General features: G+C 37.3%; 2 protein-coding genes across 2 annotated transcripts; both read left to right on the top strand.

The window, feature by feature from the left end:
* The first annotated feature begins 806 nt into the window (after positions 1 to 806).
* On the top strand, positions 807 to 7089 carry LOC141622842 (5'-3' exoribonuclease 3-like). The gene is made up of 22 exons (XM_074438860.1): positions 807 to 1108; positions 1396 to 1501; positions 1954 to 2030; positions 2122 to 2313; positions 2414 to 2533; positions 2665 to 2727; positions 2875 to 3048; positions 3141 to 3311; positions 3507 to 3584; positions 3732 to 3878; positions 3986 to 4117; positions 4191 to 4286; positions 4377 to 4472; positions 4565 to 4635; positions 4729 to 4857; positions 5042 to 5118; positions 5202 to 5317; positions 5390 to 5451; positions 5544 to 5633; positions 5718 to 5793; positions 5881 to 5951; positions 6074 to 7089. The coding sequence occupies exons 1-22, from the start codon at positions 959 to 961 to the stop codon at positions 6891 to 6893; spliced, it is 3114 nt and encodes a 1037-aa protein (XP_074294961.1). The 5' UTR covers positions 807 to 958; the 3' UTR covers positions 6894 to 7089.
* A 2675-nt stretch (positions 7090 to 9764) lies between these two features.
* On the top strand, positions 9765 to 19680 carry LOC141616867 (uncharacterized). The gene is made up of 6 exons (XM_074434027.1): positions 9765 to 9895; positions 9955 to 10774; positions 13894 to 14040; positions 14463 to 14909; positions 15135 to 15777; positions 19373 to 19680. Exons 1-6 carry the CDS (start codon positions 9765 to 9767, stop codon positions 19678 to 19680), a joined length of 2496 nt encoding a protein of 831 aa, XP_074290128.1.
* The last annotated feature ends 805 nt before the right edge of the window (positions 19681 to 20485 follow it).

The following is a 20485-nucleotide window of genomic DNA, read 5'->3' as shown; positions in this document are numbered from 1 at the left end:
TTCGTAATACTGTACTTGATTAGTTGAGGGGTTCTCTCGTTATTAAAAAATCGAGATTTTATATTTTGTCATACAATGAATAACGTAGAGTACTTTTTTATTTTTACACAAATGTTACTCTTCCAATTTAGTAAAATCTTTAAGCTAAAGCTAAAGTGTATCAAAAAACGAATCAATTAGATTGATGAAATACTCTATAAGAAATCCCCTAAGTTCGAATGTTACCGTTTTGTGAAATAACCTTCTATTATTTTACGTAACAAACATATGAAATCACCTTCCGTTATTTACATAAAAACATATATATATGTACCAAATTATATTACTCCGTTCAATCGTGGGTTTCGCGATATTTAATTATAAAATTGTATTATTCGTCACAAATTATGTATGAGACGGTCTCATACACAAGACGACTTTTTGGGTAAAAAAAAAAACATTTATTAATTGCTATTAATAAATAATAAGTGTTTTTTATATAAAGTAACCATGACACGGATGAAATCGTCTTATACAATAATTACCGATTAGTGATTACTCGTGCACAATGTCTATTTTTTTTTTGTCTAAACCATCCGGTAATCCGAACCACATTGGACCGACTAATCCAGATTTCGGGGCGTGTCCAAGGATTACGGTATTTAAACCCCTCCCAATCGCAGTTGTGGGGATCGATCCGACACTCTCCCTACCAAGTCGCAGCCTTACGCTTATCATCAAGCGCCAACCAACGATTGGTTCGTACACAATGTCTATGAGTCTATCTACTCCACTAATTCGTAGTTTACGATATGACTATTAAGTTAACCAATCAACACTTCCTACTTTATATTCCAAATGGTTTACTTTATTCCCACTTTACTTCATCCCCTCCTCTTCTAAAAGAATAGTTATCTTCTTGTTAAAACTGTCAAACATACAACAAAGTTCAAACAGTAAAAAAAAAACAGTAGAAAAAATGGGAGTTCCAGCGTTTTACAGTTGGTTAATCGGGAAGTACCCTAACGTTAAAGCAAGTTTTAAGGAAGAAACAAATGATTTGGAATTTGATCATCTTTATTTGGATATGAATGGCATCATACATCCTTGTTTTCATCCTGATTCCCTTGTTCGTAACTTCTTTTTACTCATCTTATTCATATTCATATTTTTTAAATTTCCGTAGGGATCGATTATTTTAACGGATTCTACATATTACATGTAAGAGGGTCGTATCGACTATTGAGACTGGATACCATCTGAATGAAGACACACTCTCAATTTTTTTTTAAATGATCATTATTGATTATATTTCCCTATGCCCCTTAAATGGTGTACGAGAGAGGAGTTATACCTATTTATTATTTTGTATTTTAATTTTTATTATTTACTTGTTGACTTGTATATGATGGACAGATGTTTCCTCCTACGACGTTTGAAGAAGTATTTGAAAATATATACGTGTATATCGACCGTCTTTTTAGTATCGTTAGGCCACGCAAGTTACTGTATCTTGCCATTGGTAAGCGCTTCTCCATCTATCTCAAATAGTCAAATATACTTGTGTAAAACCGTCTTCCATATTTTATAAAACGTTTTTTTTGTTAAGTGATGACTGATGAGTACCTCCTTTTTAACATTTATCGTCATGTTTATGTAGTATAGGTAAAGTATCCATGTTGCACAATAATATTAATGTAAAATCGTCTTACATGTAGACGTAGAGGCAGAACCTGTTAGAACATGGAAATGAGCATGAGCTTTACCCGAACGACATGGAGTAGTTTTCAATACTTTCAATTAATAGTTATCTTTGTTTCAAATGAATTATGGATCGAGTATTGGGGCTGAACTTGTAATATGAGTAGATAACATTGGCAAAATATTAATTTTTTGAAAATAATTACTCGTATTTATTTATTTATCAACTTAAAATTTTAATTAGAAATAATAATAATGTGGTACTATGTGCAGATGGAGTTGCTCCAAGAGCTAAACTTAACCAGCAAAGAAGTAGACGATTCAGGACGGCTAAGGATAATGAATTAGCCGTGAGACTTTGATAATCCTTATTGCAATAATATTTGGCAAAGAGAAGTAGTTTCAATTGTTTTGATGTGTATGCTTTAATGTAATATATAGGAGGAAGAAGAAAAAATTCTAAGAGCAAAATATGAAAGGATGGGAAAGAAGGTTCTTCCTGTACTAGAATCCCGAGTCTCGGATTCTAATGTTATCACACCTGGAACCGAGTTTATGTTCGAGTTATCGAATGCACTCAAGTCTTATATTGTTAAAAGGCTTGAAAACGATCCTGGATGGAAAGACATTAAGGTTAAGCTTGATTAATTACGTTTGTTTTAAGATGGATTATATTAACTTGTCATTGTGAGATCCGACTTTTTAAGAATTGGGTGATATTTTGTAATGGCAGGTAATTCTGTCTGATGCAACTGTTCCTGGTGAAGGTGAACATAAGATAATGTCGTTTATACGCAACTTGCGTTCTCTTCCTGAATACAACCCGAACACTAGGCATTGTTTATATGGACTGGTATATAAACTACTACGGAGTACTACATTTTTTTTTCAGATTCCGAATTTTGTGTCTCTTGTACGAATTTTTTCCTAACATATTATGTTATGGAACTGTGACACGATTGTTGTGGTTGTTTATTTTGGCAGGACGCTGATTTGATCATGCTTGCGTTAGCAACACATGAAATCCATTTTTCAATATTAAGAGAGGTGATTTTTTTCTTGCAAAGCTGTTGTGACTTTTACGTGTGATACCCTTGCAGACGAATTCATGTTCGACAATTTATGGCACAGATTACATAATGTGTACTGTGATTACATTTGTACCATTAACAATGTACTACTATATTATTGCAGTATGTAGGGAATGTGCCAGATCAAAAGCCTGATTCTGAATCATCCCTTGTAAGCATTATTAAGATAGCCGAGGCTGTGGTGTATGCTAGCGACAAATCAACCGAACAGGGCAAGAAATGGTTCGACATTCAGGATAAAAGTCGGTCTATGGCAATCTTACCACAGAATTTTGAAGTATGTCAGCATTATTACTTAGTGAAATATCTCATGAACATATAGTTGTACATTTTTTTTCGTGGAAACTCCAATCAATCTTTTGTTCACAGTTTGTCCATGTCTGGATTTTGAGGGAATATCTAGAGTTCGACATGCAGATTACTGATCCGCCGGAAAAGTTTGTGTTTGATATTGAGCGGATTGTTGATGACTTCATCTTCTTGTGTTTGTTTGTGGGGAATGATTTCTTACCTCATATGCCAACTTTGGAGATAAGAGAGGTTAGTATTGAGAGATCACTATTTTTTTTGTGCACGTTGTTTTTACTCTCGTTGCGTGGAGAGCATTGTGCTCTTCTTCTCATCACAATTTTTGTCATGGGATATTTAATTATTTACTCCACCTTTCTGCGACACAGTTTTCGCTGTTAGTTTCTGAAGAATTTTAGATGAACTTTATTGCTTTCTGTAAAACAGAATGGAATAGGCTTGCTGATGCATGTGTACAAGAATGAGTTCAAGAATTTTGGTGGATATCTAGTCGATATGGAGCGTGTAAGTACCCAAAAGCGTCTTTTCTATTATGTTTCATTCAGTTTTTTATCTCTATTTTTTCTGGTGCAAATAGCCGCACTTTGTTATGAATGCTATCACTCAATGCTGTTCTGTGTAATTCATCTTCTTCTCATGTTAATGGACCAGGTGAACGAGGCACATGTTAGCTTTATTAAGCTGAAAAGGGTGGAGAAGTTCATTCTCTCTGTTGGTTCTTATGAAGAAAAGATTTTTAGGAAAAGAACCGCGTTGAGAGATAGTTGGCTAAGAAAGTTGTCTAACATAGAAAGATCTGTGAGTTGTTATTGTAATTTTTAAGTGAACGAATCAATTAGTACGTCTTATAGTCTTTCATTGGACCATTGAAATTTGAAACATGAAAACATGTTTGTTTTTCTTAGCGAAAGGATGAAGAAGACGAACAAAGCTCTGATGTCTGTATATCAGATGCCCAGTGTCCCAAAGTTTCTACAAGTGTTAGTCAACATTCAGCAATAGATTTGCGCGATAACCCAATTCCAGACATCGAGGAAGTAAGTAGTGTACTTCACTGCCTCTCGAGAAACATTCACTGTGTTGCAGATTTGATGTTCTATTGTATTGCAGATGGTTAAAAACACGAAGGAGTTAAAAGAAGAGCTTAAGAGTTCTATCCGTAATAACTCAGATATTTTCAAAGATGGTGTTATATGCTCTGATAAGGTGACTGTCAAAAACCCCGTCTCATGCGAGTTTTTTTGTAGCATGAAGTTGTGTATATGGCCTAAACTCGCAATTATGCAACTTTTTCAGGTGAAATTAGGTTTAGAAGGATGGAAAAAGAGATATTACAAAGAAAAGTTTTCAGTTGATGACCCCAAGGAAACCGAATTGTTGAGAAAAGAATTAGTATGCATCAGTTATTTCATATCGAGTAATCTCAAAACGCGTATATTTTTTGTCGTTTGCTTAGTATAATCATTCGGCTTTCTGATTTGTAGGTGGAGAAGTATACAGAAGGGCTGTGTTGGGTTCTGATGTACTACTTCTCTGGCATACCGTCGTGGAACTGGTAATCTAGTACAGTAAATGAAGTTTCGTCTCCACAAATTTGGACTACCGACTTTTACTCTTTTTTCTTACCCCCTGAATCTTGTATAATTAGGTATTATCCACACTATTATGGCCTGTTTGCTTCGGAACTGAAAGGTTTATCGCAAGTAAAAGTAAAATTCCACAAGGGTTCTCCATTCAAGCCATTTGATCAGTTGATGGCCGTGCTCCCACCCAAAAGGTTCCGCACAATTTTGTATATGAGGCGGTCTCACATGTGAAACTAACCCATTAACCATAGTATTTAAATGAAAGCAGCGTAATTTGGGTTGGTCTTACACGAGCTAACTAAAGCTTTTTGAATTTTCTTCTATTTTTTTTCTTAAAATCTTAATTGGTGTATGTCAAATGAATAAATTATGCAGTGCACATGCACTTCCAGAAGCATATCAGAACCTGATGATCAGTAGCGATTCGGAGATTGTCGAGTTTTATCCCAAGGGTAAGACATCTTTGAAAACACTGGTTTCTGATTTTGATATCCGGAATGCTTCACTAATCATTTTGGTTTGTTTCCTGCTCAAGACTTTGAAGTTGATATGGATGGCAAAAGGTTTACGTGGCAGGGAATTAGTAAGCTTCCTTTTATAGATCAGGAAAAGCTTCTAAACGCAACCCGTCAACTAGAGACTAAAATCACGGTATGACTTGACCCAACTTCTCCACTGATTGGAATTTGTTTTTGTGTTCTAATAAAAAGTTACTAATGGCAGATGAATGAAGCAAAACGAAATGTCGAGATGAGCGATTATTTGTTCTGGATGGGATCAAATAGGTTAAAATTGATCTTTGCTACTGAAGTACTGATCATAATATTGCAGGCAGCAAAATTTATTCCTTAAACTCCGCCTTTTTTTGTTTGCATAGTTGTGCGGAAATTACCTTGGACTACATTATTCCGAATTCAGAAAAGAAAGTGGAATTTGAAAATGTTGTGAACGCGCAAGATCCAATTATGTAAGCTTACATTTTTAATGATTGTCGCACTTTCAACCTCTGTATTTCAGAAAAAAAATGCATTCATTTGGATGTTTTCTGTAGGTGCTGTAACTTTAAGTTGCCTGTGGCAAATGTGTTACCACCTCGCTTCTTAGAAGGTGTTCAACTCCCCGAAAAGGTACATAAACATGGAGTAGGTGTATCAAATTGTCATTTGTCGTAATCTAATTAGTGTTAGTTGCTATAACTGTCGGTTCATATGCAGACTGTATCCGAGAATGACATTGAGGAGATACCGATCTGGCATGAGTGGACGGGAAGGCAGCCTGGCACTAGGTATGGGAACAATTTGCTTACTCGTTTTCTTCTATATGTACAATTTTTCGTATGAGACGGTCTTGGGATTGAAACATTATAAATTGATGTTGTCTCATGATCACTTTATTGCCTATATATAGAACTCAAGTGCAACAATGCTCTAAGAAAGTTGGAACTGATGAAGCGATGATGCACAAACATGCTGGAACCGGTTGGTCTGGTGCTGGTAGAGGGAATGGAAATAGCAACATTTCCGAGCCTTACAGTAATCGCCCTCAAAATCAGCAAAGTTACAGTGGTTATGGTCAATCATCGAGGTTTGGTGCCAGTAGAGGGAGCGGAAACAATTTGAACATTTCTGAGCCTTACAGTAATCGCCCTCAAAATCAGCAAAGTTACAGTGGTTATGGTCAATCATCGAGGTCTGGCGCCAGTAAAGGGAGTGGAAACAATTTCAACATTTCTGCGCCTTATGGTAATCGCCCTCAAAACCAGCAAAGTTACAGTGGTTATGGTAAATCACCGTGGTCTGGGAATGGAAATAATTTCAACATTTCCGAGCCTTACAGTAATCGCTCTCAAAACCAGGAAAGTCAAATAGGTTATGGCCAATCTTCTAATGCTACTGCTTCTCGAGGATGGTTCAAACAGCATCCTTTATCAGTACCGGATTCTAACAGAAGCACAATGTCGACTACTTGTGCCTCAAATGTGAATACAAGATTGGGAAGCCTGAGAATATCGCCTCCTGAAGCAAATTACAGGGGCGGCGGTCAAACTGGTAGCATCTGGCCCTCAAGAAATGTGCCGAATAGTCATCAAAATCCCACTTGGCAAAGTCAACGTCCCACGTGGCGTCCTTCAAATGCAAATCCCGGTTGTACGAGTGTAGGAAGAGGTCGAGGACGAGGGTATGATAGGCATAACTCAGATAGTGAGCGAGATCCTCGCCGTTGGTAGTTAATGATAGCAGTTTTTTTTTTTTGGTTGTACCTATTTTGTGGACCGACAGGCCGGGTAAAGGGCAATGTCTGTAGTTTGCGAATGCCCTTGCAATTTTGGTTTTTTTCGGGGCTGGGTGATGCACAGCTGAACGAGTATATGGGAACTAGAACTAGTAAACCATCCTAAGAAATTGCTAATGTTTTTGGTTTTTTATTAAGAGCTTTGTTGTAATTTTTAAGCTTTTCTAATGTTCTCATATATCTAATACCGCTCTGTGATTATATGAATATTTTATTTATATATTAATTTGTTTGGTTGAAAATATAATATTGTGAAAAAATTATTAACAATAAAGGTAAATACTTGAATTTCATGTCTTAGTAATTATTAGCTTTTATAATGACGGTCAAATTTTTTTCCGTTAAAAGAACAAATGATGAGAGACACTTTGAAAAGAAGGAAGCAGTACTAAACTACTAACTAATTGAATTTTGGTTATTTACAATAAGTAGCTGTAAACGCGTTTTAAAGTTAAGTGAAACTTAAATTGAATGTTTTAAAAGATAAAATAAAATAAGGAGAAGAAAATGTTACAGGTTTGATGGTAATAAGATCGTAACATGGCAGCATGCCTGTATAAATATGTAGTAGTAATTAGACAATTAAAAAAATTGTGGATTGGTAATACTAAGCCATACTTTGGCTTGGGGCTTCACTAATAGGCCCACCGGCTCCACCGGAAAATCCGTATGAACTTGGTTCTTTAGCTGGTCCAGGTCCGGAAGCAGCACCAAAAAACCCAAAGGAACTCGGTCCATCGGGGAGCCCTTGGGCAACTACTCCGGTTGTATCACTGAACGACTCATCTCCATATCCGCGCTTAGACTCAAACCCAGACTTGGGCGCAGGCGTAGTTCCACCAGACGCGCAATGCTTTGACACTTGCTCAGCAAAAGCCGAATCTTGGAAAAAAACCGGTTTCCTACACGTTTCTTTTATACCACTAAGTACAGAACAACAAGCGGGCCTTATGCTAACTTTTTTAGTTGCGAAAGAGCTCGCTAAATCTTCTTTACACGAGTGTGTACCCTTTATAGCAAATGACACCAAACATTTCTTTTGCTCCTCGGTAAATTTCGGCATTTTTACTCCTCCCCGTCGTAAATTAACCCCATCTTGACTCTTGGGCAACGGAATTACTGGATTTGGGTAAATAACTCCTGGGCTTGGTGCTTCACCGGCAAAAATTGTTTCCAACATGAATATAAAACTAAGGAATAAAATTAATGAGGTTTTCATTTTTTAGGTTATGTATAATTTTTGATAAGGGTGTTTTAAAAATGTAGCGTTTTTTATGTTCGCAATGATATTTATAATAAATGAAGAGGTAGATTTAAAAAAATTGTGGTGAATTTTGAACAGACATGCATAATTGTCTCTCGCTTTTCCTATAATTTCACATGCCTCATCGTAAATTTCTCATTATTAACTTATTACCTAGTTAAATTCTATTGGCTTCTCCACCAATTTCTTTTGACATGTGTACAATAATAAACTGAAGCAACCCTAAAAATGAACTAATTTTGTTAACGTCATTTCGTTAATTTGTCTTAAGTTCTAGAAATTACAATGCACTCGATTTTATCATGAAAATATTTATCGTAAAACTACAAAATTAATTCATAAGCAAAATGGATTAAAAATATTAGACTAGAGTTTTAAATTCAATAGTTGATACTTAGAAGTACTCTTTGACTTTCTGAAATAACTATGACTAATTTTAAATTTGATCATTTCGTTTTTTAAAGTTCATTGTACTGACCCAGTGACCCCTAGATTAACAAATCATATTCCTCTTTGGACTTTATTTTTTGATAAAAATGATCAATTTTGGATCGGTGTGTTAAATCTTGAAGTGAACATCATCCGAACTTTATTATATCGGATCATACTAAATAGGAAAATACTCCATGCGAAGGTTTAGCTAAATTTTCACTTACACACCTCACTCTCATAACTCTCATTGTATTATGAACCGTATCTTATACCCATACATGGATTCCTAGGGATGACAACGATCTAAGTCGCCTCGTAGAGCTATCATACTTAGCTTAGTCAAAGCTCGACTCAAAATATGTAAAATTGATTTCGAGTTGATTTTGAGTCGTGCTTCACTAATTCCGAGTTGATTCTGAGCTTAGTAGACTGAAAGATTGTTTAGGCTCACTTTATGTTATTATTATTTAATTTTAATATTTTTTATATATTTTTACTCCTAATTAAATGTAATTTTAAAATTTACTATTATATTTTTATTATATGTGTTAAGTATTTTATATTTACTCTTTCTTTTTTTTTTTGATTTTGAAAGTGAAGAAAAGTAAAGAAAAATAATTATTCAATCGAGCTCGAGTCGATTCCATGCTTTGTCCGTTTAAATTCAAAAAATAACAAGCTCAAGACCAAATTTACTGTTGCGGAAATATATTATTTCCATATTATTGTATATTGTATATTGTATATGGTATATATATTGGGCCGTAGGTTATTTAGTAAATATTAGGTTTCCTATTATCGTCAAGTTTGTAAACTATAAATACGTTGTATTGCTTAGTGAGAAGGTACACAAAAATATTCCCAAACATTGTTGTCAGGTTACGTTTTAACTTGGTAATCAGAGCAAGATTAGGTTTTCTTCTCTTTTCTACGCCATCAAATATGACTGGGACTGGAGACGGAAAGTCTGGTGGTGAGGGTCCAAAATCTGGTAGTAATTAATCTGGTCGTGGCTATCAGTCCTATGGTGAGCACGAGGAGAATAAGTCTATTCTTACCCCGTATTTTCTCCTTACCAATGACAAACCGGGAGACAAGATAATTCACGTTATGTTAAACGGTGATAACTATGACGAGTGGTCGGTCAAACTTCGTGGTGCCTTCAGTTCAAGAAAGAAGACAGGGTTCCTTGACGGGTTAATTAAGAGACCGGCAGAAGATTCGGAGGTTTTGGAAGATTGGTATATGGTCACTTCAATGGTTGTCGCGTGGATTTTCAACGTGATTGAACCGTCACTAGGTCACAAATCACGTATGTGGAAGAAGCGAAAATTCTGTGGGACGATATTGAACAGAGGTTTAGTGTCGGTAATGGACCCAAGACGCATAGGGTCAAATGCTCAATATTGGCTTGTAAACAAGGCGATAAGGAGTCAGTGTCTGATTATTATGGAAGGTTGAAGTGGTTGTGGGACGATTTTGACAAATATGATCGTAATCCAATTTGTGATTGTGGTGGATACAAGTGCAATATCAATCGGAAATTAGATAAGAAGCGAGATGAAGAAAAGGTACATGATTTTTTAATGGGGTTAGACTCGAAGTTTGCCACTGTCCGTTCTAGTCTTCAGCTGCAAGAACTTCTACCCACTCTTAATAGGGCTTATGCGACTATAATCCAAGAAGAAGGGGTACAAGGGGATATTGGTGCGGGTCCGTCTGGTGTGCGAAGTGAGAACCGGGCAGACCCAGATGGGTTTAGTGCACGAACAGGGCAACATTCAGGTAGTAGTAACAATAATATTGCCCGTAGTGAAACATGGCCGCAATTTCCGAATGATAGAGATGGTGATACACGGCCTCGATGCTCGGAATGTAATTGTTGGGGTCATACTCGAGATAAATGTTATGATGTTATTGGTCATCCGAATAAGCGAGGAGGATATCGTGGTGGTTATTCCAGTGGAGGCAACCGAGGTGGTGGTGGTCGAGACCGGGGAGGAGGCCGAGGAACTGATGCAGCGCACTTCAGTAGTGTGACTGAGGACGTGAGCGAAGCTAAGGAAGAATATGTAAGTGTTCCAAAGGGTCAGTGGGATGCTTACGTCAACAATGTCAAAGTACCTTATACCTCGGGTACTAGCATGCAATCGTATGCCTAGTAAGATGAATTAAAATCTATGGTTGTTAGATTCGGGTGTTACGCGCCATATGACGGGTAATTATCAATCTTTAAGTGCAATTAAGGACATTATACCGTGTAGGGTGACTCTTCCAAACGGAAAATCGTCTAAAGCAAAGACAGAGTTAATTTAGGTGAAAGTCTTGTTTAAAATAATGTTTTGTTTGTGCCCGAGTTTAATTGTAATCTGATCTCGGTCTATCAATTGAGTGTGGATTAAAATTTAAATTTTGATGTTCACTTTACTAATTCTTCATGTCTCATACTGTGATACCTCATGCTTTGAGTTAATTTTGTGATACATTTTCGTGTTTTAAGTTTATTTTGTGATACATTTTGATAAATATGATATGGTTTGATAATGATTAAGTAAGTTAATTGTGTTGCAATGATAATGAGTTGAAATGGCAGTCAGATGTGTTGATGGTTTCATGAGACTTTTGTAGCATTTTTGGGTGAATTTCGGGACGAAGTTCATTTTAAGGGGGGAAGACTGTTATACCCCGTAATTTGGTGGAATTTATATTTACAATTATTAGCATTCTTAATAAGTAATTTCAACATTTATAATTTATATTTATAATAAAGAGTAAAACGTAATAATATAATAAAAATAATGAATGAGTCGGGATTTGTTAATTGGACCGTGTGCTAGTTACACATGTAGCCTAATAAAGATAATAATAGTAGTATATGTATGTAATTTTAAATTAGTAATAATAAGAGTAATTTTATAATATTAATAATATGGTAAATTACATATTTCCTAATTAATTTCTTATAACCTTAACTTATCTATATAAATAGATGAAACTATAGACCTTATTAGTTATTATTTATAAAAATCTGAATAATTCATCAGGGAGGAGATGTTGAAGAAAGAAGAAGGAGAATTAGATTTAATTATTGTCTCAAGGTAAGACCGTCTTATAATTTAATGTATTGATTTTATAACCTTTATAACTCACTTTCTAGACCACCGTAAGTTTAGCCGTGACCGTGACCATGACCGTGGACCACCAGGGAATGACCTGACCCACCGTTGACCGACGAGAGAGGGGTGTTTGAAGGAGGTTTTCGTGGGTGGTTGGGTAAGTTTGCACCGTGGGTTTACATGGGCTTGAGCCCTTATTTGGGATGTGACTCACCTGGGTTTGGTAGGGATGGGCCAGGGTGGTTGGTTCGACCATGGTGGTGGCATTGGGGTGGTTAGAGGCGGTGTTTGGTACGGTGCTTGCCGGAATTCGACTTAGGGCAGAATTATGGTTTAAACACGATGGAACGTTAACCCATTTAATACTTGTGCCTTGACCTGGGTATGGTGGGATGAATGCTAGTGGTGTGTTCGACCTCTGGGGTGGTGTCGTGGTGGCTGGTGATGGAGGTTGGTGGCAGTAGTGGCTGGAAACACGTGAAACAGGGGATAGGGCGATTGGGTTGTTGCTGACGGGTTTGGGTGTTGCTAGGGTGTTGTTGATGGATCGGGTTTGTGCTGGTGGTTCGAGATGTGTCAAGGGTGTGATGGGTGGTAAAAAGGGGTGGTGGTGGTCGTGAGTGCTGTAAACCGTGAGTTGTATAACTTGCGTCGGCCTCGTATGTTGTTGTTGTTGCGGGGTTAGGGCAGACGTTTAGGAGGGGCTCGTGAGGAGGTTGGTCATGTTAGACTGGGCTGGTGGTGCCGTGAAAGGTGGGAGAGTGTGGCGGCTGACTAGGTGGTGGTTGGGTGGTGGTTAAGAGTCGGGATTTTGGGGTTGTTGTGGGTGTTGTCGTGGGTGTGGGTGTCCGTGTTTGGTGTGGGTTTTGTAAAAGTTGTTTTACACGTGACATTCTTGTTATTTCATTGGGTCATGTCTAATATTGACACGGGATTTTATGACGGGTTTATTTGCGTTGTTTTTAAGACGGGTTTTGCTTACTAATTTACGTAAAAATATAATTATTATAGTTAATGAATAATTATGATAATGAATTATAAATAAAGCATAAATAATTAATATTGGACAAATCATTATTTGTTTAGGTGACGGATTCGTGAAACGGATTTACTGAAAAATATTTTAGTTGATTGCGTAAATTGGAGTATTGCTGAAAAGGTAGGATAATCTACTCAACTGATTGTGTAATTGGTGTTACTTATCATATGGTTATGATATGAAGATATGGTTGATCGGTGATTGAGTTATAATGTTATTTAATTGTATGGTTTATACATGTTTTCGTGTTTAATTATGGGAATGTGTTTATGAGAATTGGACCGCCCCAGGCATATCTCTGGTGGATAATGTGAATGGTTATTGGACTGCCTCGGGCTTAGTCTCTGGTGGATCACGTAGGTAAATAATTGGAAGGCCCCGGCTTAGTTTCTGGTGGATAACGTGGACAGTTGAAATTGGAATGTGGCATTTTGACGGTTGTGAAATTATTATTGATTATTTATTATGAAGTATTTTATCCTACTCAACCTCGTGGTTGACAGTGTATTCGTGAACACAAGTGATGAACCGTAACTGGGGAGCAGACTTGCAGGTGCTTGAGACTAGCTGACTTGGGAGCATTAGGACGTGAGCTCGACTTGGACCATAGTTGTTGTCTAGACCACTTAGTTGGCTTATACAACTTTATTTATATAATTTCGTAGTAAATTGTAATATTAATGTTTAAATTTAATCGGTTGGCAATGTAATAAAACCGTTACTTTAGTTAAAGTTATTAAAGTACTTTGGTTTGTATTAATTTGTATCATTTACCTCGGGCAACCGTGATGGTAACAGTCCTATTTATTGAGAATTTCTTGCTAAAAGTTCCTAAATAAATGGAGGTGTCATACCGGACAGCGTGTCGAGGACGACGATTGGTACGAATGAACAGCACGGGCGGCTATATCTTCTTGAGGGAACGACGAGAAAAATTCATTATGCACGGCAAGGTGACGATGAGACTGAGCTGTGGCATCATCGGTTGGGTCATCCTTCAAGGAGAGTAATACAGTATTTACCTTTTGTTAGTAATAAGAATATTAAATCTATACTTCGTGATATTTGTTTCCGTGCTAAGCAGACTCGAGAAAAGTTTATTGATAGTGATAATAAAGCAATTCAGATTTTTGGGTTAATCCATTGTGATTTATGGGGCGACTATCGTACGCAGTCATCTTGTGGAAGTCGTTTTTTTACTGTGGTTGATGATTATTCGCAGGCGGTCTGGGTATATTTAATTAAAACAAAAAATTAAGTATCGCAAATTTTAAATAATTTTGTTGAAATGGCGCGTCGTCAATTTGGTAAGGATGTTAAAATTATTCGTACTTATAACGGAACTGAATTCACTTGCTTGAAAATATATTTTGCTAAGAAGGGCATTATACATCAGACCACTTATGTGGGTACTTCTCAACAAAATGGTAGAGTCGAGAGGAAACATTGTTATATATTAAACGTTGCTAGGGTGCTTCGTTTCAGTCCAGTTTGTCTATTAATTTTTGGGGTGAATGTTCTTTAGCTGCGGGTTATTTGATAAATCGAACACCTTCCGCTTTGCACCATGGTAAAACAACGTTTGAATTATTGTTTGGGAAAGCACCGGTTTACGATAATATTAGAGTTTTTGGATGTTTATGTTTTGTTAAGCATCCTCGTCGAGATGGTGACAAATTTGCATCTCGTAGTCGTCATGTTTTTGTGGGTTTTCCGTATGGAAAGAAAGGTTGGGAAGTATATGATATTGAAACCCACGAGTTCTTTGTCTCATGGGATGTTGTATTTGACGAGTCCGTGTTTCCTTTCCATGATTCGGATGATGGTGGTGGTGCGGTTTCTGGCTCTCTTGAGCCTCATACCGAGGATGTGGTTGCTAGTGACGATGAGATATTGTTTGGAGAGAAGATTATTGATGAGGTAGCAGGGGATGGTCCTTTGACGGATATAGAGGTTGGTGTCCAGGCAGGCACCCCGAGTGGTCGTCCTGAGGAGGGTGCGACTGTCAAGACAGTTCAGCCCACGGGTGGTACTGACACCGATGCTGGCCGAATTAATGTGGAATATGGAAGGGGTAAACGACCACTTGTGCATGCCATGGTCTCGATATGACAAAGATGAGTATGTTACAGTCTCTGCAAAAATTGTTCCCTCACATGCTCTCAAGAATAGCCTCACGTCTGATTCCTCGATTCCGTCGTCCTCAAGTACGCCTTATCCCTTAGCACATAGTGTGATTTATGAACAATTTTCATTTCCACATCGTTTTTTTTGTGTACTCTTGATAGTAATGTTGAATGTAGTACTTTCCATGAGGTTGTGAAGGATGTAAAATGGCGTGATGCGATGTATGCGGAGATTGACGCTCTTGTTCACAATAATACCTGGGATATTTTGGATTTGTCGGTTGTTAAGAAGATAATTGGGAATAAATGGGTATATAAGGTGAAACTCCAAGTTGATGGGTCTGTCGAGCGTTACAAAGCTCGGCTTGTAGTTCTCGGCAATCGTCAAGAAGCGGGGATAGATTATTATGAGACATTCGCGCCAACTGCCAAGATGGTCACGGTACGTATTTTCCTCGCTATTGTCGCGTCTCGAAACTGGGAGTTGCATCAAATGGATGTCCATAATGTTTTTTTGCATGGTGACTTAGAAGAGGAAGTATACATGAAGCTTCCTCAAGATTATTTTGTGGAAGGTCCCGGGAAAGTCTGTCGGTTGCGGAAGTCACTATATGGTCTGCGTCAAGCTCCACGTTGTTGGTTCGCCAAACTTTCCGCTGCACTTATTGCTTACGGGTTCGTTCAATGTCTCTCTGACTACTCTCTATTTTCTTATGCTAAAGACGGTGTTGAAGTTTATATTTTAGTGTATGTCGATAATTTACTTATTGGTGGTACCACAAATGAAGCTATTCGTCATGTAAAGTCATATTTGGGAAGCTGTTTTCACATGAAAGATTTAGGTGTTTTAAAATATTTCTTGGGAATAGAAGTGGCGTGGAGTGAGACGGGGATATTTATGTAACATTCCGTTTGATGTCTATGAGTGTCTTGATATTGGATTTGCTAGTGGATGATATATTACGGAGCTAGCAGCGTTTGTGGATGGTAGTTGGTAGTGTATGGAGTTAGTGTCGAGAGAGATATAATGGAGTTGATACGATATCGTGAGCCATGTTGTGGAGGTAGGAATAGTTGGTGGAGTTGGTGTTATGAGTTCATGTTTGGTAGGTTGGGGTTTTGTTTTGAGTTCTTAGTTGCGTTGTTGTGTCTTGATCGAGTTAGTATGTTTGTTTTTTAGTATGGGTTGAACTTCGGGGACGAAGTTCTTTTTAAGGAGGGAAGACTGTAATACTACGGTTTTATGAGTCTCTGGGTACTCTATCGAGTGGGTCTTACTCTGTTGAGTAAGGGTGTTTTGAGTTACGAAACAGTATTCTGTCTGTAGGGTACTCGATCGAGTAGCCTTGGTACTCGATCGAGTAAGTGGCGCTCGATCGAGTACGTTAGTTACTCGATCGAGTAAGTGTGTTTTACGGGTTTGTTCTGACGGGTTTTGTTACTAATGCGGGATTAATATAAAAAGGTTCTGTCACTTTTCTTAAACACTTTTATCATCCTAAACCTTTCTAGAGAAGATTGAAAGTAATGTTCTTCGCATTCATCGCATTAGTGGCAAATCCCAAGGCTTGGTTGGTCGGATCATCTTATTCTTTACACCGTTGTGATCGTCGTGTCAGGGGTAAGTTCCTTATATAGTTTATGTAGTGTTTCGTGGAGTTTCTTTAAAACCTTAATTGGGTAATTTGGGAGTTTTGGGGAGTATTGTTGTTGTAGATTGTGATTGTATGATTGTGTGTCTATAGGAGGTGATTTCATTGAAGAATGATTATGATTAGCTGATTGTCACGATCTTGGTTATGGCTTATTTCAGGTAGGGTTTCCCTACTCAGTATTAATTACATGATTGTGTGGTGATTGTTATTGTTATTGAGTAATTATCGTACTGGACTTGGTTGTTGGTAATTGTTGGTGTTGTGACGGTTGTTGTTTATTGTCGTTGACTGTTGTTGTATCTGTCTGTGTTCTTCGGGGTGCGTCTCTGGCTGAGTGGAGTCACTTGCGGGAGTGGCTTCACGCCCTTGATTCACCTTCTGTGGAACCCGCCACAGAAGGGATGTGCACATTAATGAACATGAGTTTATCGCTCGATGGAGATGAGCGGGGCTTAGGTGGGAACGGCTGCGGTCCCCCACTGGAGGCGAGGAGTATCTGTTGCGATGGGTACTCTGGCAGGGCTACACACTTTAGTGTGTAGTCAGTTACGAGGTGATTGGAGATGGAGACTGGGATTGTGTGTGAGCTGTTTGTATGATTGTTTCAGTGTGGCTTTGATTGTGTAATTAGTACTGACCCCGTTTAAATGTTTTAAAAACTGTGGTGATCCATTCGGGGGTGGTGAGCAGTTATTGAGCAGGTATGATATGACGCATACGGAATAGCTGGGATGAGTCATCACGTGGCAGTTAGAAGTCTTCCGCTGTGTCAGACGATGTTTTATAGTTTTGACAGTTTTATCAGTAGACCGTTTAGAACCTTGTATTTCAGTTTAACAGTTTTGGTTTTAATCATGTAATCACTTTAAACTATATTGTTATTTAAATTGTGTTTCTTCATTGTCATTTGATTACCATTGCCTCGGGTAACCGAGATGGTGACGTTCTTATACCTTAAGTGGTCCTGGTAAGACACTTGGAGTATGGGGTTGTCACAATTTATTTGTCAGCGTAAGTATTGTCTTGATATATTGTCGGAGACTGGTCTCATTGGAAGGAAGCCGGAGAATGTGCCTATTGTTCAAAATCATCGTCTAGCATTGGTCGATGATTTGGTTATGGCAAATGATAAGTCCAATTTATATACATTTTACCCCATATTTTAGCTCCAATTTACATGTCATTATGCACTAACTTTAGTGTTAATGAGCTAATATTTGCTTTCTAGTTGGATTAGCGTGTTCTATCATATTTTGTAGGTACTTAAGCTTTAAGGAGCTTAATTCCACTTATTTACAAGCACTAGGATACAAAGCTAAGTTGAAGGGAAGAATGGACCAACAATGAAGTAAAGCATAGACTTGCATGAGTAAATGTAGTGGATTAATTTGAAAAATGCACAACACAAATCAAGAAATGTCAAGCCCAATTACAAGTCCACAAAATGCTCAACTTTGGATGCTCAACTTTGGATGCTCATGGGATGCTAAATTGTGTGATTAACCAAAGGCTTAAAGATGGGATTAATGGCTCACATGGGATTCTCTAGGCAATTACTCAAGCAATTAAGAGAAAATATTTGGGATTGACTCCTTGTAATTGCTCTAAGTTTCACCCCTCATTTCCTATATAAAGGGTGTAGACTTCAACACCAATTTACACACCATCTTTCTACACACTTTTACATAGAAATTTTCTCTAAATTTAGTAGTTAGTTTAGGTTAGCTCTTAGTTTAGTTTAGTTTAGATTTACTTTATGTTATTTACATTACAAGTTATAAAACAAGTTACATTTACAAGTTATTTATATTACAAGTATTGTTCTTCCATTTCCATTTCCAATTGCAAGGTAATTTCTTATTCATATTTTCATTATGTTTGCTATTTTATTTATCAATAGTTTAATTTACATTTCTACCATGTTAGAGTAGTTGCATTTATCTAAGGAGTAAGGGGAGCCATGCATGTTTAAGTAATATGTAAATGTCAAAATGAGGATAAGTTAATATTGTCTAATTATTTCTATCACATGTTTGCACCTTAATGTTTAATCTTTGTTTAAAGGCCTTATTCATTGATTAAGTTTGTTCATTCGTTCTAAAAGTCGAGAGGCATGGAATTGAATTAGACTAAGCATGTGTAGTAGGACGACCTAGTCATGGACGAGAGTTTTTCTAGGACCCGGTCTATGGTTGACACTAATATCGTAAGGTGGGTGTCTTTAAGCCTAAACATTTATCGTAAAATCAACTTCCTAACTTGACATGAGCAATTACATAATTAGCATGTGTGACCCGACCTCCCTAAACATTTTATTTATTATAATTTTATCACTTTAACCCAATCAATCAATCGATAATCTACCAAGGTAAAATTCAATCCATAACGGTTAATTAATAACTTCCGTCTCCTTTGGGTTCGACCCCTAAGTACTACATTCATTTGTTGTCTAGGGTATAAATATTATCTTTGCATAGGTGTGCGATAACCTATCAGCAGATCCGGATAGGTATAGGCGTCTCATTGGTTGTTTTATTTATCTTACAATTACGCATCCCGACATGTCCTATCCGGTTCATATTTTGTCACAATTTATGCATCAGCCTCGTATATGGCTCATTGGCACACTGCTCTCCGGGTGGCTCGTTGTTTAAAGAAGGGACCGGCCAGGGTATTTTGTTTCGGTCCAATTCCGGATTAGACTTGACCGTGAATTGTGATTCCGAGTGGGCGAGTTGTCTGGTGTCCCGTCGTTCATTGTCCGCTTATTTGGTCTTCTTAGGTGGTTGTCCAGTCTCTTGGAAGATGAAGAAGCAGCCTACTGTGTCCGTGTCTTCCACTGAAGCTGAGTATCGGTCTATGGCAGTTGCTATGTGCGAAATCAAATGGGTTCGTGGTCTGTTGCGTTGCTTTGGTGTTACAGCCACTCGTCCAGCTGTCCTTCAGTGCGACAATAAGTCCGCTTTGTCTCTTGCACGGAATCCTGTTTTCCATGCCCATACGAAGCATATTGAGATAGATTGTCATGTGGTTCGTGATGCTATTCGGGATGGTATTCTATGTCCAATGTATGTCCATACGTCCGAGTAACTCGCTGATTTGTTGACTAAGGTTCTTGGTGTGCGCCAGTTTCACTTATTAATGTCTAAGTTGAGCGTGCTTGATCTCCACGCACCAACTTGAAGGGAAGGGGGGTGGGGGGGTTACGAAAGTATATTATTTTCGTATTATTGTATATTGTAATATGGTATATAGGTTTGGTGTCCGGCTCCGTCCGACCAATTTTAAGGAAATAAAATTACGTTAGACTTGTTAACTCATATGTTTACCATCTATATATATTTTTATAAAAGAAGCTTTTTTTTCGAGCGATTTTAAGCTGTCGTGGATACTCAAAAATCAGTTTAGGAAAGTTTTATAAATAATAATTTTTGATGTAAAGAATAAAGTGGAGAATTTTTAATTATTATAATAGTATATAGTATATATTTCCCAATTTATATTCAAGTCATGTTTTTATTTTTTACATGAAAACTTTTACATTTAATTTGACAAAAAAAAAACATAATAAAAATAATATAATTAGATTCGTGGTAAAAAAAATGTTATCATTAGAGTATAAATTTCATATAATTTGCACATGTTAAAATTGTGTATTTCATAGTATGCTATATGCCCAACATTGAAAAATAATGTGGGTGTGGTAAATATACTATGTATAAATAATAGAATCGTCTCACATCGAAAAATTAGCATAAATTTGGGTGATCTTATGATTATAAATAGGAGGCATCCTTATAACTTAGGTATCAACCCAAAATCTTTCGAGTCTCTTAAGTATTGTCTTAGAGAGCACCTAAGAGTTTGTATCGTTACCTCAAAAATATGATATATA

Source organism: Silene latifolia, chromosome X (genome assembly GCF_048544455.1).
Source record: "Silene latifolia isolate original U9 population chromosome X, ASM4854445v1, whole genome shotgun sequence".
Classification (NCBI taxonomy): domain Eukaryota; kingdom Viridiplantae; phylum Streptophyta; class Magnoliopsida; order Caryophyllales; family Caryophyllaceae; genus Silene; species Silene latifolia.
This window is presented reverse-complemented; position numbering and strand designations above follow the sequence as displayed.